The sequence below is a fragment of the Salvelinus fontinalis genome, chromosome 8, assembly GCF_029448725.1.
Source record: "Salvelinus fontinalis isolate EN_2023a chromosome 8, ASM2944872v1, whole genome shotgun sequence".
NCBI lineage: Eukaryota > Metazoa > Chordata > Actinopteri > Salmoniformes > Salmonidae > Salvelinus > Salvelinus fontinalis.
In genome coordinates this window covers 33,603,358-33,623,846 of record NC_074672.1, presented here as the reverse complement: position 1 = coordinate 33,623,846, position 20,489 = coordinate 33,603,358, and the positions used below count along the sequence as shown (strand labels likewise).

The 20,489-nt window shown below is 45.3% G+C and overlaps 2 protein-coding genes and 1 long non-coding RNA gene across 4 annotated transcripts; 2 read left to right on the top strand and 1 right to left on the bottom strand.

Moving 5' to 3' along the window:
* The first annotated feature begins 1,642 nt into the window (after positions 1-1,642).
* On the top strand, positions 1,643-20,245 carry LOC129861115 (transmembrane prolyl 4-hydroxylase-like). 2 transcript variants are annotated; one of them, XM_055932258.1, is made up of 9 exons: positions 1,643-2,454; positions 3,476-3,557; positions 11,951-12,147; positions 12,240-12,330; positions 16,130-16,295; positions 16,410-16,595; positions 16,790-16,880; positions 17,094-17,217; positions 17,320-20,245. In XM_055932258.1, exons 1-9 carry the CDS (start codon positions 2,062-2,064, stop codon positions 17,532-17,534), a joined length of 1,545 nt encoding a protein of 514 aa, XP_055788233.1. In that variant the 5' UTR covers positions 1,643-2,061; the 3' UTR covers positions 17,535-20,245. The 2 variants fall into 2 exon arrangements, with proteins under 2 accessions (XP_055788233.1, XP_055788232.1); XM_055932257.1 differs by having other exon boundaries at positions 11,951-12,162.
* On the bottom strand, positions 3,768-11,780 carry LOC129861116 (secreted frizzled-related protein 5). Its single transcript, XM_055932259.1, has 4 exons — positions 7,705-11,780; positions 4,789-4,964; positions 4,603-4,692; positions 3,768-4,420 (listed from the first exon to the last, which is right to left on the bottom strand). The coding sequence occupies exons 1-4, from the start codon at positions 8,211-8,213 to the stop codon at positions 4,101-4,103; spliced, it is 1,095 nt and encodes a 364-aa protein (XP_055788234.1). The 5' UTR covers positions 8,214-11,780; the 3' UTR covers positions 3,768-4,100.
* On the top strand, positions 4,882-5,988 carry LOC129861117 (uncharacterized). The gene is made up of 2 exons (XR_008760509.1): positions 4,882-5,029; positions 5,170-5,988. It is a non-coding gene; the product is annotated as an uncharacterized LOC129861117 (long non-coding RNA).
* Positions 20,246-20,489: the final 244 nt, after the last annotated feature.

The following is a 20,489-nucleotide window of genomic DNA, read 5'->3' as shown; positions in this document are numbered from 1 at the left end:
AAGAGGACTGAGATTGGTTCTTTTAAAGAGGACTGAGATGGGTTCTTTTAAAGAGGACTGAGATTGGTTCTTTTAAAGAGGACTGAGATGGGTTCTTTTAAAGAGGACTGAGATGGGTTCTTTTAAAGAGGACTGAGATTGGTTCTTTTAAAGAGGACTGAGATGGGTTCTTTTAAAGAGGACTGAGATGGGTTCTTTTAAAGAGGACTGAGATGGGTTCTTTTAGAGGACTGAGATGGGTTCTTTTAAAGAGGACTGAGATGGGTTCTTTTAAAGAGGACTGAGATGGGTTCTTTTAAAGAGGACTGAGATGGGTTCTTTTAAAGAGGACTGAGATGGGTTCTTTTAAAGAGGACTGAGATGGGTTCTTTTAAAGAGGACTGAGATGGGTTCTTTTAAAGAGGACTGAGATGGGTTCTTTTAAAGAGGACTGAGATGGGTTCTTTTAAAGAGGACTGAGATGGGTTCTTTTAGAGGACTGAGATGGGTTCTTTTAAAGAGGACTGAGATGGGTTCTTTTAAAGAGGACTGAGATGGGTTCTTTTAAAGAGGACTGAGATGGGTTCTTTTAAAGAGAACTGAGATGGGTTATTTTAAAGAGGACTGAGAATGGTTATTTTAAAGAGGACTGAGATGGGTTCTTTTAAAGAGGACTGAGATGGGTTCTTTTAAAGAGGACTGAGATGGGTTCTTTTAAAGAGGACTGAGATGGGTTCTTTTAAAGAGAACTGAGATGGGTTATTTTAAAGAGGACTGAGATGGGTTATTTTAAAGAGGACCGAGATGGGTTCTTTTAAAGAGGACTGAGATGGGTTCTTTTAAAGAGGACTGAGAATGGTTATTTTAAAGAGGACTGAGATGGGTTCTTTTAAAGAGGACTGAGATGGGTTCTTTTAAAGAGGACTGAGATGGGTTCTTTTAAAGAGGACTGAGATGGGTTCTTTTAAAGAGGACTGAGATGGGTTCTTTTAAAGAGGACTGAGATGGGTTCTTTTAAAGAGGACTGAGATGGGTTCTTTTAAAGAGGACTGAGATTGGTTCTTTTAAAGAGGACTGAGATTGGTTCTTTTAAAGAGGACTATATGTGGAAACACCCTAAGATCAGTGAGCTCAAAATTGGACCCGTAACATAGTGGTCCAAAGGTCGAACTCGTGGTATCAATACGCACCTGCTATTTACACCTCTTCATGAATGGAAATGTCCTTTAAAATCAAATGTCAGAATAATTTGTGACCTATACTCTTTTAAATACCATTAAAAGCTGGTATTGCATCTCAACAGAGTGACTAATGGCACACAGAGAGAGAGAAAGAGATGTAAACATGTTTCCCATGCCAATAAAACCCTTTGAATTTAAGTTAATTGAATTGAGAGAGCAATTAGGCAGCCCATGAGAAGATAGCCAGATGGAGACTGTGTTGAGGGATTATGCTCCGATAACAGCCATACATAAAACTGTATTTGCAGCATTACTCCAAACAAAAATAAGTAAACCCAGACCACACCAATGCCAAGAGTAGCCTACGTTGCATTCCCTTTATTCTAGTGCCATCGTGTGGTAACGGAGGCTCACTGCGTCGGAATTTGGAATGTTTTATTCTGGTCGTCCGCTAGAGGGCGATAGTGTTTGATAGGTTCCGAAATCAGAACTAGCAGTCTACTCTTCTCCCTGCTCTCGTTTATGTAGTTGATGTTGTCAGGGGTACAGTCAACAATAAGCGCATCTACATGAAATATGGATTTTCCCATTGCAAGTTGAGTCCTTTCGGATATTTAACACGGTCATAGATAGTGTTGCCTTTTATTGTATCTAAAGGAAAACAACCTGTCGTCGTGTCTGAAGAAGGCAGGCTCACTCGCTTAGCTAACCTACTGTACTTGCATGCTAGCTAAGCTACCGTTATATGGGTGAAATGAATATTAGTAGCTAGCTACATAGTTAGCCATCTTTGCATGTATGATGCTGTTGTCGGCTATCGTTAGCTAACGCTAGCACACAGTGGCAGAACAGCCAGCATATGTACATCTCCACGAATATCCTGCCAGACATTTAGCTAGTCATGGATTATAGCAATCGACATATCCATTCAGAAATGGATGATGAATCTCAGGAAAGCATGGATGCGTGTGGCGACTCATCACCGTATGTGCCCCCGCACCTCCCTCCAATGCCTGGCCGAGAGCGGCTTCAGATTCAGAAGAGCAGTGTCTGCTCCCGGGCTTACTTCGTGGTGGTCATGGTCTTCTTCCATGTTTACATCATAAACATCATTGGGCTGTTGTTCTACGTACACTACAATAACAGTCCGGCGGATATTGTCAGCGCCGACGGGGACACATCGGCATCTAGCAGCGGGGTTGACAGCCGCCTGTCCCCGTCAGACCCACCTCAGCAAGACCCTGAGCTGGATGTCCGTCAGAGCTTCAGTCTACCACGCATCGAGGGGATACGGGTGAGGAGATAATGAGGCGCAATAATACTATTACTATCATACAACAAAACGAGCGGTGTGCATCCAGTTGCAGTGGCCACCGGAAGACAAAAATAATATGCCAGCCAAGTTCGATCGCAGTGGTCTGTGCGCCCGCAATTTTCAAACTTTGCGAACTAGCTAGAACCAGGCAGAGAGGAAGAGTCGAGGCCAATATATATAACTAGGTCATCTTTGCTAGAATAACTCCAACAGTCTAATAGGCATGGCTTGGTGGTGGGTGTCGACGGTGGAAAGTAAACATACATCTATCTGCCTTTTCACTCATTCGAACAAAATGTTGACGGTCCACTAGTTCTGATAAATAGTACAAAGTACTAGTGGTGGCACGTCAAACTAGATGAGTGCAACGTTCTTAAATGAGGGAAAGGCTCAACGGCAGCTAGCTGGCTGTTACCGTTCAAGCTAGCTAGTTAGCTGTGGTTGTTAGCCACACGGCATAGCTTGTACAATATTCCAAATTCATTGGTTTATTTAGCTAGCTACCGTTAGGTTACCTTTGCTTCTACTATCCAGTTGGAAACTCAAATCAGTCTATTAGCAAGATAGCTAGCTTTGTTAGATAGTTAGTAGCCTTAGACCTCTTTTAATGTGCAATACATTAGACTACAAACGTAGTTGCTTATAGCAAATCTATTGTTTACAAGAGTTACCAAACCAACCTCGCATTAAAGTTTATTGCTATGGCAAACCATCAATGAATGACCAAGTCTTGTCAATGTCAGTTTGTAAATGGTCGTGTTACGGTTGTCAACGGATAAACTGGGCTATATTTTCTGAAAGAAACTGCTTTGCTTGGTTGTAGCGGCACGTTCCGTCTCACATAGTGGCCTCTACTGTGCCGGAGTCTTATAGGCCCGAACTCAACGACGAGGCGCACTCGGTATACTGCGAGAGGGTTTGCGAAGACCACCATCCTAACAAACACTTAATGTTGATCATGCCCAAGGCTTTACAATACTAATGTAGACTGTTTCTTCAGGTGGGTCATGTCCAGAGGGTGTCACTCAAGCCTGACAGAATCCAGGAAATGAAGACTCTCAGCCTCAAGCCTCTGCTCTTTGGTAAGAATAGCACCTTTTACCCTTTAGGGCAGGCTTTGTCTTCACACATACAGTTTAGGATATATATCTGTTATTCAAATGCTTTGAGAATAACATGATTGATGACACTGTTAGACAACCCCCATCTTTCAAGACCCATGAAAACTGACAACCCAAACTGCATCAATAACATCATGAATGAATGCAAGCTCAACACTTTGAAAACACTAATTTAATTTCAGTCAACCTCTTACAAATATAGATCAGTGATATTTACTTATAATTTATAGATATGTACATTTGCAGGACACACAGAAGGTCTTGTCCTTTGCAGCGTCCTCTCCTGAGCTCAGGATGGTGCTCTCTGAAACATCCAGCTATCCAAGGATGTGATTAAAATCCAGGAAGTCTATCATAGAAATGTACCCTCCCCCAAACAACCTCCTCTCTCTCTACTGATGTTATATGGTGTTTTAATCACATCCCTGACTCTGTACACCTAGGCCTATAGATCTGCTCAGACCCATTTCAGACCTCAAGTTCAGCTCCTAGCCAGAGCCCCTGCTAGCCTCTACATCGGTGCTGTTTCCACTTGCGGGCTGCAGCCATCAGGTTCCTGGCGTGTTTGTTCCAGGCAAAAGCCTTGTTGACCACCAGCCATTCCCCCTGCACCGTGCCCGTCACCAGGAAGGTCCCGCCTCGAGGCTGACGCCGCGTCATGTTCCGTACACAGCTGGCGTCTCTCTCCAGCCACAGCTGCAGGCGGGAGCGGATCTGTCCTCCCAGGAGAGGCCCGTGCTTCAGAACCTGCAGACGAGAGGCCAGGGAGAACTGGGCCAAACTCACCTGACTGGATTTTAGCTGCGTGAGACGCAATTTCACCACTGGGGACACAGAGGGCAGCAGAGAGACAGAGAATTGCATTAAGATGGGTAGGTAGGGTACATCTCAATGTTTGATCTGGATATTGTCAATAGGGAGGACAGAGAAACATTGGAATAGATCATCTGAACCAATCTCTGTAAAATAGTAATATAATAAAGGAACAGAGTGTAGTTCTGCTTACCAAAGTCACTCCTACAGAAAGTTTCCAGCACGTCCTTGGCAGACGAGGCCTCCTCCAGCTCACAATCTCGACAGCTAGCCTGGGGCACTGCTGAAACAATCATCACAGACACATCCAGTCAGAGTTCTTAGTCTGACATGGACAGTAGAAAACAGAGCATCTTATTTCATAGTGTGTGTGTCTCACCTCTGCGCCCTCCTGTGCTGGTGCTGGTGTTGGTGACAGAGGAGATACACATGAGGTGGTTGGCAGGAAACTGCTCACAGCGAAGGATATCTGGCCAGGGGTAACCATAGCAACCCATGATGGGCGCGCAGCTGTCCCGCACTGACTCACACAGACTCTGACATGGAGAGACGAACCTGCCCAGGAGAGAGGGATTGACAAAATAGATGCAAGAACAAAGAGCCAGGAGGAGAAAACAATAGTAAGTTGTTAGTGAATGGATCCAAATCAATAAAGGAGAAGTAGTGGAGGAAGAGAGATGCTGCTACACCCTATGAGATATCGTTTAGAAACATTTGTTTCTCTTTTTTAACCCTATGTTTTCTCTCTTTAAAAAAACAGCACAACCCGTGGCGGACTGGGACCAGAAATCAGCCCTGGCATTTCTAACACACCAGCCCATTTTCCCCCGTAGCCCTTTGCTCTCGTACCGGGTTGAAATTTGCATATTTGGGCACTGATAAACACCTACATTTAAATGTAGTAGCTGTACATGACATCAGGCTCTGCTTCTTTTTACCTTTATTTAACTAGGCAAGTCAGTTAAGAACAAATTATTATTTTCAATGACAGCATAGGAACAGTGGGTTAACTGCCTTGTTCAGGCGCAGAATAACAGATGTTTACCTTGTCAGCTTGGGGATTCAAACTTGAAACCTTTCAGTTACAAGTCCAACACTCTAACCACTAGGCTACCTGCCGCTTCACAGTGCCGTGTGGGTTTTATACTGACAAACATTCTGAACTTGAGCACCTCGTGTGACAAGAAGTTGCCCCATCCCTCCTGGTAACTTTTGCCATTGTTTTATTTTCTGAATGAGGGAAATGTTATACATTTAAGAGGATTATATGTGTTTTGAAAGATGAGACGTTGAGAATTATTTAACTAGGCAAGTCAGTTAAGAACAAATTGTTATTTACAAGAATGATACCCTAGCCAAATCCAGATTACGCTGGGCCAATTGTGCACTGCCCTATGGGACTCCCAATCACAGCCAGATGTGATGCAGCCTGGATTTGAACCAGGTACTGAAGTGCTGAGATGCAGTGTCTTAGACAACTTCACCACTCGGGAGCCCATAATACAAGCAAGCCGAACACCCATGAGTCCAAATGTGCACTTCACATTTCCCTATCATAAAGCTCATGTCATATCCAGTGTCAACGTTTCTGATCACTGTGTGATGTACAGTTACAAGATGACATGGCGTCATACCCTGGTTGTTCTGAACACAATGAGCCTGTTAGTCGACTGTGAAGAAAACACCTGGATACACTCATGACTCCTTTCTATGTGCCCCAAAGTTATCTGTTTCCCTGAATTGCCTTGTGAAAGCTGAACACTCATGACTCCTTTCTATGTGCACCAAAGTTATCTGTTTCCCTGAATTGCCTTGTGAAAGCTGAACACTCATGACTCCTTTCTATGTGCACCAAAGTTATCTGTTTCCCTGAATTGCCTTGTGAAAGCTGAACACTCATGACTCCTTTCTATGTGCACCAAAGTTATCTGTTTCCCTGAATTGCCTTGTGAAAGCTGAACACTCATGACTCCTTTCTATGTGCACCAAAGTTATCTGTTTCCCTGAATTGCCTTGTGAAAGCTGAACACTGTAAGATCATATTTTATAACTTAGCTAGTTATGTTGGTAATAGAACAAGCTGTCAAATGATGTCGAGCTGACCCAGATTGGGATTTATAATGGACCGTTTTTGGATTGCGTAAACAACAACAACAGTAAATGTGATGGTAGGGATGTAGGGTTGTGTTCCATACAAAACAACTACAAGTGAGAGACCAAAAAAGCACCTTATAGTTGAACTCTTTGAGTCATAAAAGTGCATTGTGTGGCCACTTAGAGACAACAGTTAGTCCTCTCACTCAAACCCTTGTCATTTTTCTGTCTTATGTTACACCTACCTCACATTTTCCAGGAATATTCTTATCGTGTTACTGAATTTATCCAGAGTGTTTTCAGATTTCGTTATCAACAAATTCGGTGAAAAGTAGAGTAAAAGTAGAATGCACATATAATCAGTCTTGTGTCAGGTGAACTGTTGTGTCCTCAACTTTAATCTAATACATTTCCCATAATCTCCAAACTGTTCCCTTTCAATTGCTACCATGGTTATGCTTTTCAGATTTCTTCCGTAAGAAACATTTAAATTTAGCCCTATCCATATAGGTCAATTCCCACAAGTGTAAAGGGTTAAGTGCCCCATTACTAGCCAGATAATGAGGATTTTGCACACAAAATAACAAGTTAGACTGGGTGAAAAATGGACCAGCCCATCTGGCATTTGCCCAAAATGCCAGATGGCCAGTCAGCCGCTGAGAACAACTCAAACGAGATGAGGGGCCTTTCATGGCCTGAAGGTTGTGTGAAACCAGGGCCTTTTCTGTGAGGCAAGCCCAGATTAGCATAGCTCCCGGCACCGTGTAATCCCCCACTCTGGAGTTGTGATTCAGCCCAGAGGAACAGAGAGAGACATGAAGACAGACACATCCAGGTTTCCTCTCAATGGCTGCTTTGTTTTGAAGAGCTTTCCAAAAGATATCATGCTCACTCAGTAGATAAGTGCTTTGTAATATAATCATGATAAAGATCTGGAACCGCCCAGGCCAAAATAATGTAAATGTCACTGTATGCAAAATGACATCAAGAGTTTAAAAGTTCTACCAGTTATCTAGTCTACACTATACCTTCTCTCAAAGAGACACGTCTCCCCGTCTTTCTCCCTCTTTACCAATGACTTGTCTATTTAGTCTACTCTGTTCTCTACAAAGAAATACCTTTGTATTTTCCTCCAACACTTTCTCTAATTTCTAAAGACAAGCTAGTAGTTCCAACTTCCCAGCGTCTCTCCCCTCCTTACCTGTCCAGACAGATGGGTGCGAACAGCGAGCAGAGGAAGATGCGGGCGTCGGGGTGGCACTCCCGGGCGAGCAGGGGCAGCCAGCTGGCACTCTGCTGGACGGCCTCGCCTGGCGACTCGTGCCCCAGCAGGTTGGGCATCCTCATGGTGGCGTAGCCGATGTTCTGGCAGAGGGCCATGCCCGCCGGGATGGGCACACAACGGGAGGAGCTCCGGGGCTCCCACTGCCCTTCACTGCTGTCGGACAGGATGGTAGCACCAGCTCTATCTTCAGCCACGGCCTCATCCGCAGTCTCCAACCCAGCTCTAACTCTAGACCCAGCTCTAACCCTGGTCCTGGTAACTGTACCAGCCTCTGGTCCACTCTCAGCTCCAGGTCCTGCCTCCAGCCTGACACTCCAGCCAGGCCCAGCTGGAAGCAGGAGGAGCAGGAGCACGAGGAGAGCAGGAGCACGAGGAGAGGTCCTCTTAGAGGTGGTGCAAGGAGGTGGTGCAGGAACGGGCATCATCCCGGGAGGAGGAAAGGAAATCCACACAGGAGAGAGTGTCTGGGTGTTTGTGGTGATGGTCTGTATGACAGGGAGGGGATTGGTGTATTTATACTAGGCAGGCGGTGACACGTCACCTCTGTAGGCTTGGTCTGCATTTGAATAGGAGAGTGGTGGGGGAAGGGATGGGAGTGGGCCAGCAGGGGGTTAACGATGGGGGGAGGGCGTGGGGTACAAGGGAGTGGGACAGTGCTTGAGATGGGATTAGATATGAAACCCACTCACTTTCATTTGCTCCAATGTGTTGTGAGTGAGTGAGTGAGTGTTCTGTAGTAATGACTGAGTTAAGAATATCAAGGATTGTGTGTGAATCTACAGGTAACTGACAAAATAAAGGAAACGCCAACATAAAGTGTCTTAATAGGGCGTTGGACCACCACCAGCCGGAACAGTTACAATGCACCTTGACATAGATTCTAAATGTCTGGAACTTTAATGGATATATGTGACACCGTTCTTCCACGAGAAACCCCATCATTTGGTGTCTTGTTGATGGTGATGTAAAACGCTGTCTCAGGCGCCGCTCCAGAATCTCCCATAAGTGTTCAATGAGGTTGAGATCTGGTGACTGACAAGGCCATGGCATATGGTTTACATCATTTTCATGCTCATCTAACCATTCAGTGACCACTTGTGCCCTGTGGATGGGGACATTGTCATCCTATGGGGGCGTAGCCAAAATAATGGCCTGCCCAGCATTTGGTCTGCTCAGATGATAATTGATTAATTAACTCAGGAACCGCACCTGTGCGGAAGCACCTGGCTTTCAATTAACTTTATCCCTCATTTACTCAAGTGTTTCCATTATTTTGGCAGTTACCTGTATGCGTGTGTGTTCAGAATGTTATGCTCTCTTGGTGTGTGTGTTGTCCTGACTTAGCCTTAGCCTGACTTGCCATTCCGCCCCCACAGCTTGAGATGAGGAAAAGAGTCCCCCTCATGTCACGAACACCTCCTCTCCCCTCTCTTCGGGTTGAATGATTCAGTTGTGCAACTGACTAGGTATCCCCTTTCCCTTCCTTTCTCGCTCTTTTCAAAGGCAAAGGAACCCTTTCTCTTTTCAAAGGCAAAGGAACCCTTTCTCTTTTCAAAGGCAAAGGAACCCTTTCTCTCTCTTTTCAAAGGCAAAGGAACCCTTTCTCTTGCTCTCTTTCTGCACTCCTGTCCCCAAGAAGCCCTCCAGTCTGCACTCCCTCTTCAAAGGATCCCCTCCACTTCCCCTTATCTCCCCATACCCCTACAAGCTCGTTTATCCCGATCTGACCCCGAGCCTCCTCTCCATCCCATCTCTCTAACGAGTGATTTTTACAGATGAATCAGGAATGCCTGATTTCATTACCTTTTTATGAGGATTACTTGGTACTATTTCTGACATCTGTGTCTGTTGTGTGCTGATTACATCTAAGGGAATGTAAGAAACCTATTATTTAGTGTGTGAGCGCCCCAGCGTGTGTGTGTGAACATGCATGTGGGGGAGAGAGGTGGTAGGGTTCTCCCACTGTGAGGCTGTGACCTGATTCCTGTCCAGACAAGCAGGTCACTTCCTCCACAGAGAGACAGGGACAGAAAGAGAGAGGCAGAACGGGGGAGGGAGAGGAGGGAGAGAGGGGCCAGACCCAGTCCCCTTCATTCATATCACCCATCTAGCTTAATGGTGCATGACTGGACAATAGGGATTAGCCATCAGCCCCTCCCTTTCTCTCTCCCCCTCCCTATCTCATCAGCCACAGTACAGTACAGGGTCTGCTGTGGGGAACAAGGCCTATACTGTACAGGCAGGCGTACAGCCGGAAGCCTTTTATTAGAAGAGGAAGGGATGGATAGAGGGAGTGATGGGAAGGCAGGGGTGCAGCTACGGGGTTACCAGGGGGTCCTGGGCACTCATATCAGGAAGCCTTAGACTAACACACAGGTCCAGCCCACTGCTTTTAGGTCACCTCTGACAGTCCATGTGTAAATCATGGTTGTATATTCACACAGGGTGAGTGTGTTGTGTGGTCTTCTTGCTCTCCCACACACTCTATGCATGTGAATGGGTCTGAATGAGAATGATGATACCAACCTCACACAGACATACTGGTACTCCTGCATACTAACTACTATATATGAGCGACCACCAATCCGACTCTCACCCAGGGGAACCACAATACAGCTTCTTTCTCAGTCACCCCCCCTGTGGGAGACATTCAATGCCTTGGCTCATTAGCACTGTCAATGGGTCGGGCCATACCACAAATAGCTCCCTGTGGGGGTGATGGGGGGCCAGGGAGTTCTCATTATCCCCATATCCACGATCACTAAAGAGTCCCTGTGTACACACCTGCTCAAACACGACACGGAGAAAGCTAAAGCAAACACAACCGAGACAGATGTTGTTTTAGATAAGTTATTTCTTAACAAGTTGTAAAATAATTACTGATTTTTCAGTGCAGTATCCAATCTCTTTGCAGTGCAGAAGGCCTGGGTCATTTTCTACTGTAACTGTAAAGATAAGAACTTGTTTGTCTTCAAAAACATTGGTTATGAAATTAAAGTACTGTAAACTGGTAGCCCAAGTTTTAATCATCTCTACTCCTCAGGGATCATCATTCTGGTTTTCTGACATCAGCCAATCAGGAATACTAGGCTATTTGGTACATAAATGTAAACCAGTAACATAATCAGTCTTCCATCCATGTCATGATTGGTTCTACTAGATAGAAGAGTCATGTGTGCGTCATCATCATCAGCAGGGCAACATAGAGAGAAGTCTGTAGTCATTGATCATGCTGGTCTGATCTCCCAAGTCACTCAGGCCCTTTTGATAAGGAAATCCTTGATCGTGGACCTGGGCTCACCTGAAGGCTGCTTGTTGTCTGTTGTTACGCTAACATGGACACCACCACTGACTTCGGTATCATTATGTTGAGTCTGGATGGGTGGCGTTTGCACATACACTATCTAACTACATTTAGGCTATCTGATGTCCTAGGCAAGCAAGTGAATGGCTACACAGATAGGACTGGTTTCAGTCCTAGGTTGCTAGTTTACCTAACCAAACCATCAGTCCTAGCTTGCCATTATTAAAATCAAATTCAACAATGCCAATAATGTTTTCAATTCGACTTCTTTCAAAATCAGCTCAAACATAGAACATGTACGAATGAACTATAGCCATTGAATTCTACCGTGCAAATATACTGTGCATTATAGGGAAATAATACACACTCTAGAATGCCCTTCAAGCCAATCAGAAACAACGATTCAACATTGCCATGGTATAATTAAGCAAAAAGGCCCGAGGTGGTGTGGTATACGGCCAATATACCACGCCTAAGGACTGTTCTTATGCACGATGCAACGCAAAGTGCCTGGACACAACCCTTAGCCGTGGTATATTGGCCATATATCACAAACCCCCGAGGTGGCTTACTGCTATTATAAACTGTTTACCAACTAAAGTAGAGCAGTAAAACAAAATGTTTTGTCATACCCGTGGTATACGGTCTGATATACCACAGCTGTCAGCCAATCAGCATTCAGGGCTCGAACCACCCAGTTTATAATGACTAATAATGGCCAACAGGAGCACGCCCTGTCGAGACATTAGTGTGGGAAACCCATTCTTTGTCTGCCTATACATTACATTTCTATCCAGAGCATGACGTTGTACAGGTAATCAATGACGTATGGGTCCCCCCTCTCTCTGTTCCTGTCAGAGATTCCTGGCTTCCTGTCTGAGGAGGAGTGTGGTGTGGTGGTGCAGCTGGCCCAGCTGAAGGGTCTGATGGAGAGCCAGGCCACAGTGCCACCAGGAGACCAGGAGGAGGAACTGCAGCCACTGCTCTCCCTCAGCCCCGAGGAGACCTTCAGCCTGCTAGACCTGGACCAAGACGGACTACTGCAGAGACAGGAAGTGAGAGAGGGAGAGGTGGGTGGATGAGAGGGAGGGAGGGGTAGAGAGCGGCCGGCAGCTCACTTGTTTGTGGTTGTGTGTTTCTGTCCCAGATCTTGAGCCACTCTCGTTCACGGGACGGGACCTGGCTGAGCCCAGAAAACTTACGACAGATACTCACCGGCCAGGAGGCCAGCCCAGCAGGTACTTTGTAGTGTGTGTGTGTGTGTGTGTGTGTGTAACTCGCTCTCCATAGCCAATGTGAGGTAAGACCTTTAAATAGGTTAACTTTCGCAAGGCAGACTGAATACCAGGACGTGTATTCAGAGCATTCACTGACCAGCTGGCAAGCGTCTTCACTGACATTTTCAACCTTTCCCTGACCCAGTCTGTAATACCAACTTGTTTCAAGCAGACCACCATAGTCCTTGTGCCCAAGAAGAAGTGATGTAGTCAGTCTCTCCTCAACTCTTAGCCAAGAGAGACTGGCATGCATAGTATTTATGTTAGCCCTCTGATTACAATGAAGAGCAAGATGTGCCACTCTGTTCCGGGCCAGCTGCAGTTTAACTAGGTCTTTTTTAGCAGCACTTCACAGTGCCATCCGTTTTGTCACCAAAGCCCCATATGCTACCCACCACTACGACCTGTACGCTCTCGTTGGCTGGCCCTCGCTTCATACTCGTCGCCAAACCCACTGCCTCCAGGTCATCCACAAGACCCTGCTAGGTAAAGTCCCGCCTTATCTCTGCTCGCTGGTCACCATAGCAGCACCCACCCGTAGCACGCGTTCCAGCAGGTATATCTCACTGGTCACCCCCAAAGCCAATTCTTCCTTTGGCCGCCTCTCCTTCCAGTTCTCTGCTGCCATTGACTGGAACGAACTACAAAAATCTCTGAAACTGGAAAAACGTATCTCCCTCACCAGCTCACAGATCACTGCACCTGTACATAGCCCATCTATAAATAGCCCAAACAACTACCTCTTCCCCTACTGTATTTATTTATTTTGCTCCTTTGCACCCCAGTACTTCTACTTTGCACACTCATCTACTGTCAAATCTACCATTCCAGTGTTTTAATTGCTATATTGTATTTACTTCGCCACCATGGCCTATTTATTGCCTTAAACCTCCCTTATCTCACCTCATTTGCTCACATTGTATATAGACTTATTTTTCTACTGTATTATTGACTGTATGTTTGTTTTACTCCATGTGTAACTCTGTTGTTGTATGTGTCGAATTGCTTTGCTTTATCTTGGCCAGGTCACAGTTGTAAATGAGAACTTGTTCTCAACTTGCCTACCTGGTTAAATAAAGGTGAAATTAAAAAAAACGAATAAAAACTTGACCACATGGCCTAACAATAATCAAGGTAAGACAAAATTAGAGCCTGCATGACTTGCTTTGGAGTGTGGTGTCAACAAAGCAGAACATCCCATGACAGTTTACATTCTAAGGTAACACCAAGTCATTTAGTCTCCCCAACTTGTTCAACAGCCACACCATTCGCTACCAGATTCAGCTGAGGTTTAGAGCTTAGGGAGGGATTTGTACCAAATACAATGTTCTTAGTTTTAGAGATGTTTAGGACCAGTTTAATACTGGCACCCATTCCACAACTGACTGCAACTCCTTGTTAAGGGTTTCAGTGACTTCATTAGCTGTGGTTGCTGAGATGTATATGGTTGAATCATCAGCATACATGGACACACAGGCTTTGTTTTAATGCCAGTTGCATGTCATTGGTAAAAATAGAAAAGAGTAGATGGCCTACAGAACTGACCTGCGGTACACCACACCCTACATGTTTGACATTAGAGAAGCTTCCATTAACTTCTTAAGACTATTAAAGAAAACTTATTAGCTAAGTGGCCTCTGAATCCAATTGTTTGCAATTACAGAGATCATACGTTTCCTGTAGTTCTTGACCAGGTTTGCACACACTGCAGCAGGGATTTTGGCCCACTCCTCCATACAGACCTTCTCCAGATCCTTCAGGTTTCGGGGCTGTCGCTGGGCAATACGGACTTTCAACTCCCTCCAAAGATTTTCTATTGGGTTCAGGTCTGGAGACTGGCTAGGCCACTCCAGGACCTTGAGATGCTTCTTACGGAACCACTCCTTCGTTGCCCTGGCTGTGTGTTTTGGGTCGTTGTCATGCTGGAAGACCCAGCCACGACCCATCTTCAATGCTCTTACTGAGGGAAGGAGGTTGTTGGCCAAGATCTCGCGATACATAGCCCCATCCATCCTCCCCTCAATACGGTGCAGTCGGCCTGTCCCCTTTGCAGAAAAGCATCCCCAAAGAATGATGTTTCCACCTTCATGCTTCACGGTTGGGATGGTGTTCTTGGGGTTGTACTCATCCTTCTTCTTCCTCCAAACACGGCGAGTGGAGTTTAGACCAAAAAGCTCTATTTTTGTCTCAACAGACCACATGACCTTCTCCGATTCCTCCTCTGGATCATCCAGATGGTCATTGGCAAACTTCAGACAAGCCTGGACATGCGCTGGCTTGAGCAGGGGGACCTTGCGTTCGCTGCAGGATTTTAATCCATGACGGCGTAGTGTGTTACTAATGGTTTTCTTTGAGACTGTGGTCCCAGCTCTCTTCAGGTCATTGACCAGGTCCTGCCGTGTAGTTCTGGGATGATCTCTCACCTTCCTCATGATCATTGATGCCCCACGAGGTGAGATCTTGCATGGAGCCCCAGACTGAGGGTGATTGACGGTCATCTTGAACTTCTTCCATTTTCTAATAATTGCACCAACAGTTGTTGCCTCTCACCAAGCTACTTGCCTATTGTCCTGTAGCCCATCCCAGCCTTGTGCAGGTCTACAATTGTATCCCTGATGTCCTTACACAGCTCTCTGGTCTTGGCCATTGTGGAGAGGTTGGAGTCTGTTTGATTGAGTGTGTGGACAGGTGTCTTTTATACAGGTAACGAGTTCAAACAGGTTCAGTTAATACAGGTAATGAGTGGAGAACAGGAGGGCTTCTTAAAGAAAAACTAACAGGTCTTTGAGAGCCGGAATTCTTACTGGTTGGTAGGTGATCAAATACTTATACTCATGCAATAAAATGCAAATTAATTACTTAAAAATCATACAATGTGATTTTCTGGATTTTTGTTTTCGATTCCGTCTCTCACAGTTGAAGTGTACCTATGATAAAAATTACAGACCTCTACATGCTTTGTAAGTAGGAAAACCTGCAAAATCGGCAGTGTATCAAATACTTGTTCTCCCCACTGTACATACATACAAAAGTATGTGGACACCCCTTCAAATTAGTTGGAAACTCTACAATGTTGGAAAAGGACCCGTAAGTAAGTATTTCACTAAGTCTACACCTGTTGTTTACAAAGAATGTTACAAATAAATATGTCTTTCCCAAAGCCTATATACCAGGCTTTCCCTGCCAGTATTATTAAGGGGTGAGTGTTTGTGCGTGCCAAGGGTGTGTGTGACCTGATGCCATTATGCCAGGCACCGTTTGCGTTTCCCAGTCCGGATGTGTCCCATCATCTCATTAAAATCTGTGGCCTACCAACCTCCTTCCTTAACATTCCCCCGGATTCCTCGTACTCCTCCTCCCCACACTTACTCGCTCCATCCTCCCCTCCTGCACCCCAGAGCTATTGTTTCGTCTGGGGCGCTGCTTCATAGGGGGATGAGGGGAAAGGGGGCCCGGAGGTTCACTCATTCGAGAGTAATAGAGAGCGAGAGAGTTACAGGGAGGGAGTGGAAAAGCAAGAGAGGAGCTGCAACAGCATACAGAGCTACAGATACAGAAAATGGCCGTGGGGTGAGAAAGATCGGAGAATATGAAAGAGGAAGATGAGCTGAGAGTAACAGCATACAGTATTACACCTACGGGGAAAGAGGGAGAGAGTGGATACCGTGATTAGGAAGATGTGAACATCTTAATAGGAGAGCGAGTGAGAGAAATGTTTTTTGCAGCAGAGAGGGGGGCTAACCGTGTGTTGTCCCTGCAGGTGTGTTAACTCTAGAGGAGTTCAGGCGTGTGTGTGACGGCATGTCCCAGCATCCCTTGCAGCAGCGAGGCGGAACAAGGCGGAGCCAACCGAAAAGGAAGAGCCGACACACCTGGCTGTATCAGGGACCAGGATCACACCACATACTACACGCACTGAGGAATAGGTAACTCTCACTCAGTTGTAACACGCACCCCGTTGTCATAGTAACTCAGTTGTCATAGTAACTCAGTTGTCATACTGTTTTTATGGCTTTATTCCGGCCTCTCTCCTTCCTTAGGGTGACCCATCTAGCGCGTCTGCCCTCCCCATTGGTTGAGCTGAGCGAGCCGCTGCAGGTGATTCGCTACGAGCAGGGAGGCTTCAGCCATGCCCACCACGACAGTAGCCCCTCCCATCCAGAGACCACCTGCTCACACACACGCCTGGCCGGAAACACTTCGGCACACACCGAGATCTCCTGCAGGTCTGTCTCTTTCTATATGTGTCTGTGTGTGTCTGTGTGTGTGTGTGTGTGTCTGTGTATCCATATGCTTCCTCTAATTTTCATAGGTTGTCATCTTTTTATGGTGTCCATCTGTTTGCACAAATGTGCACTTTGATCCTCCCATATTCCAGTCAGATAGTCGCCTTAATATACGGATGTTCCCTCCTCCCCAGGTACATCACTGTGTTACTCTACCTGAACTCTGTGGAGGGAGGCGGAGAGACCACTTTTCCTGTGGCAGACAATCGCACCTATGAGGAGGAGGTGGGTGACCATACTATAAGCATTGTCCGTACTAAGAGTTTTTGCTTTCATGTTGAATGATGAGAAGGCTACTGATTTCCTGAATTGTGCTGCTATTGCAAACATAGTGCTGAACAATGACAAGGAATCTGACTGAGAAGCACTTGTCATGCTTCATATCAGGAGCATAGAAGGGCTGCATTTTTGTTGTGTTTGCACGTGTGTGTCTTCCAGGCATTAGTGCAGGGTGGTGTGGATTTGACAGACACACAGCAGAGCTGTAACAGAGGAAACCTCAGGGTGAAACCAACAGCTGGGACTGCTCTCCTCTGGTACAACCATCTCTCTGATGGCAAAGGTCCGTTCCAGCACACACGCTGCTCCATTCTTTGTGACTTGTCTTCTCCGTTAACACCGTACGCCACTAGTCAAACTCCCTATCCCCTCCCCTGTCCCGCAGGCTGGATGGGTGAGCTGGATGAATACTCCCTCCATGGGGACTGTCCTGTGACCCGAGGGGTGAAGTGGGTAGCCAACAGCTGGGTGAACGTGGACCCAGACCACCAGCGCCAAGCCCGCTACCAGAGACTGGTGACCCACAGACAGGAGGGCGAGCCGGGCAGAGAGGAGCGGGAAACCCCCCTCCCTCACAGCAACCACCACCAGGACCTGTAGTACTGTAGCTAGGTCTACTGGGAACACACTGTGGGGAGATGCACACGTTCCTTTAAGCACACGGGCAAATCACTATTTCCGCTTAGTCATGTTGCATTGATGTCAATGGGAGACTAAGTGAACATTTGACTTAATGGCAGTTAGGATTTGCCCCTCAGAATATCTGAAAAGACAAAGTACCTGTGTAATTAATTGAATTCAAAACCCAGTTCTAATTACACATGCAGACATTTTAGTTGCATTTGTCTGTTTTTCAGTCATAGTTATGGTTCTGAGGGATCCATTCTTGTTTTAAATGTAGTATTCACAGCAAATTGAGCCAAATTAGAATCTAATCAGATGACCCATCTATCTATGTCTTCCTGACAGGCAGATTTGATGTGGGATTGTATCTGTATAGTTCTGTCTATTTCTTTCATGAGTGATGTGATGTTCTGACAGTATTTGTCAACAGACAAATACAAGGGTGCTAGTGGGGGTGCTAGTGGGCTCGAGGAAGCCCAATAACAAAGCAGGCCCCTGGACCTCAAGCATTAGATATTTACGTTGGCCCAGCCCAATGTCTTTAGGGAACCCCAAGAGTCCATGTGTAACTGGTGTGACTGTGTTGCTAACAGCTTCACTTCCTCCACTGTCCCTGTCCTCTTCCTGGTCTTGAACCAGTGGTCCACTGATTCCAAACACGTGTTCGCTTGCTTGACGTACAAACCAGTTGCGCCACAGAAAAGGATCAAATTCAATGGCCCCATTTCAAGCTGTGGATGACTTTATCCAGTACAGTTTGACTCCATTACACATCTGTAATACAAACCCTGTTTCTATGTTACAGTTCCTGTCTGGTGGTTGTGTTACGATGATGAAGAACCACTCATTCTCAAACCAGCTGTCCTTTCATACAACTCCTTGTTAAAGATGGAACCCGCATTAGGGGAAACAGCGCCACTGTCCGTCCCCAGCACCATTCGTCATTGTTTTAGTTTGGACAAAACCGGGGTGAGGTGCGTTGAGCAGTGTGGTTAAAAACCCTACAACATGCAGTACATATTCTGCTGTTACGTCGCGCCTGCAATGATGTTTGAGAGGCAGAAAAACTGTGATTTACAGTAACTTCTTTGTTGTTGTGATAATAGTTATTTTTCAATGTCTGCTTGATTCAGGATTCAGATAAGTGTGTTTATTTATTTGTTTATTTATCTATTTGTTGTATTTGATTATTTATTATCTATGTATTATTATTTAATAACTTAATAAGGTGATTGATGAATGTATCATTATTACTTGACTGGTTGATGTTGCATTGAGTCTATTACAGTTGTTGTTCACTGTATACATACAATAAGTCATGGAAAACAATACAATTTGTAGGCTTTTTTCTGTAGCTACAGTGAGATTTAATTTTTATCTAAGCCTGCACCGAGGAGCATTCCATGTGGTTTTCTCATTTGGGCAAAAGTCGTTCCTACGTCCTCTTTCCTCTGTGACCGATAAGAGGTTGAGTGTTTGGAGAGTGTGTCAATTCGTTAAAAGGCAAGTGGAAGACGGTCCTCCTCGATAGCCTCCTCTTGGCGAGGAAGCACAACTGAGGTATAATAAGAACTGGAGACTGCTTCCAAGATGTCCGACTGTTGTTTTCAAGGTAATATACTCATGTTAGCATACGCCGATTCATAGGCCTTTTATCAATTAGATTTGCTCACCTCCTGCGTCCTCTCTTCTTCGTCCTCTTTCGCCTCCTTTTGAAAAAGGTCAAAGTTAATTGAGGAGAGTAACCGTTGATGGAAATGCGCTTGCTTGAAATGAGACGGTCCTTTTAGCTAACCTTTTCCTAACCGTAACCTAATTATCCTAACCTGTTGCATAAATTCTCCTAACCTGCTACGAAATGTCAAATCTGACCTTAATTTGACAAAAGCTTGATCCTTTCTAGCCGTGACCCCTTTTTTATAACTAACCCAAGATGGAAATGACAGGCTGTGTTCTAATGGGAGAAAATTAATCATAGTGTGCAGAACTAGTGCTCATTCTAGCATGTATTTCCATATATCCGTTAGGGAACGCCAACTCTGAAGTGGCGTGGGCAATAACTCAATTCACCCCTTCACTCCTAAACAACACACTTTTTAGAAACTTTGACAACGGGTAAAGTCTACAAAAACTTGGTCCACTCTGTTTGTAACATATTCTGGTTTTGGGAACAAAACTGTATTGAGATCAAATGCTTCATCAATGAGAAATCCATCTCACTCGATCTTCTCCCACTGCCGGCCACTGGGCTTCGAATCATCACCATATTTGGTGCTGAGTGGAAACACCACCTTGTTCTTCTGTGAGATTTAACTGCGGTTGGCATCCAATTTGTTGCATTACCGCCACCTACTGGACTGGAGTACAACTCTATTATACTTTACTTGAAAAAGAAAAATGTACTAAATAAATACCCTACCATTTAACACTATATTCACTCATTTCAAAATGATATAAAATGAACAACCCCTTACTCCACTAATTAAATGTATTTATTCCTACCTCATGCCATCACCATGAAAGGATGGGACATCACCACTTAACACATCCTGTAACTCTTTTGCTGTCAAGTCTCGCACACCCAAATACCTCTTTGCAGCTGCCACCACAATCTCAATTTTCGGAGACTTACGATCCATCCCTGCGGTACAATTAATAACCATTGCAATAAATGCTAACTTATTTCACTTTTTGGCCTATCACTCTGTACTGGTATGTCTCTACTACTCTCACCACTCCTCCCTCTACTGGTATGTCTCTACTACTCCTCACTCTGTACTGGTATGTCTCTACTACTCTCACCACTCCTCCCTCTACTGGTATGTCTCTACTACTCTCACCCCTCCTCCCTCTCTACTGGTATGTCTCTACTACTCCTCCCTCTGTACTGGTATGTCTCTACTACTCCTCCCTCAACTGGTATGTCTCTAC

Bases quoted from the DNA above. Each gene is read 5' to 3' on its own strand.
- LOC129861115 (XM_055932257.1), top strand. From the start codon at position 2,062: ATGGATTATAGCAATCGACATATCCATTCAGAAATGGATGATGAATCT. The intron at 12,331-16,129 runs GTACTTTGTAGT...TTGTCCCTGCAG, and splicing joins CCAGGAGGCCAGCCCAGCAG to GTGTGTTAACTCTAGAGGAG. The intron at 16,296-16,409 runs GTAACTCTCACT...CTCCTTCCTTAG, and splicing joins CTACACGCACTGAGGAATAG to GGTGACCCATCTAGCGCGTC.
- LOC129861116 (XM_055932259.1), bottom strand. From the start codon at position 8,213: ATGATGCCCGTTCCTGCACCACCTCCTTGCACCACCTCTAAGAGGACC. The intron at 4,965-7,704 runs GTAAGGAGGGGA...TCTCCTGGGCAG, and splicing joins GCACCCATCTGTCTGGACAG to GTTCGTCTCTCCATGTCAGA. The intron at 4,421-4,602 runs GTAAGCAGAACT...CTGTGTCCCCAG, and splicing joins TTTCTGTAGGAGTGACTTTG to TGGTGAAATTGCGTCTCACG.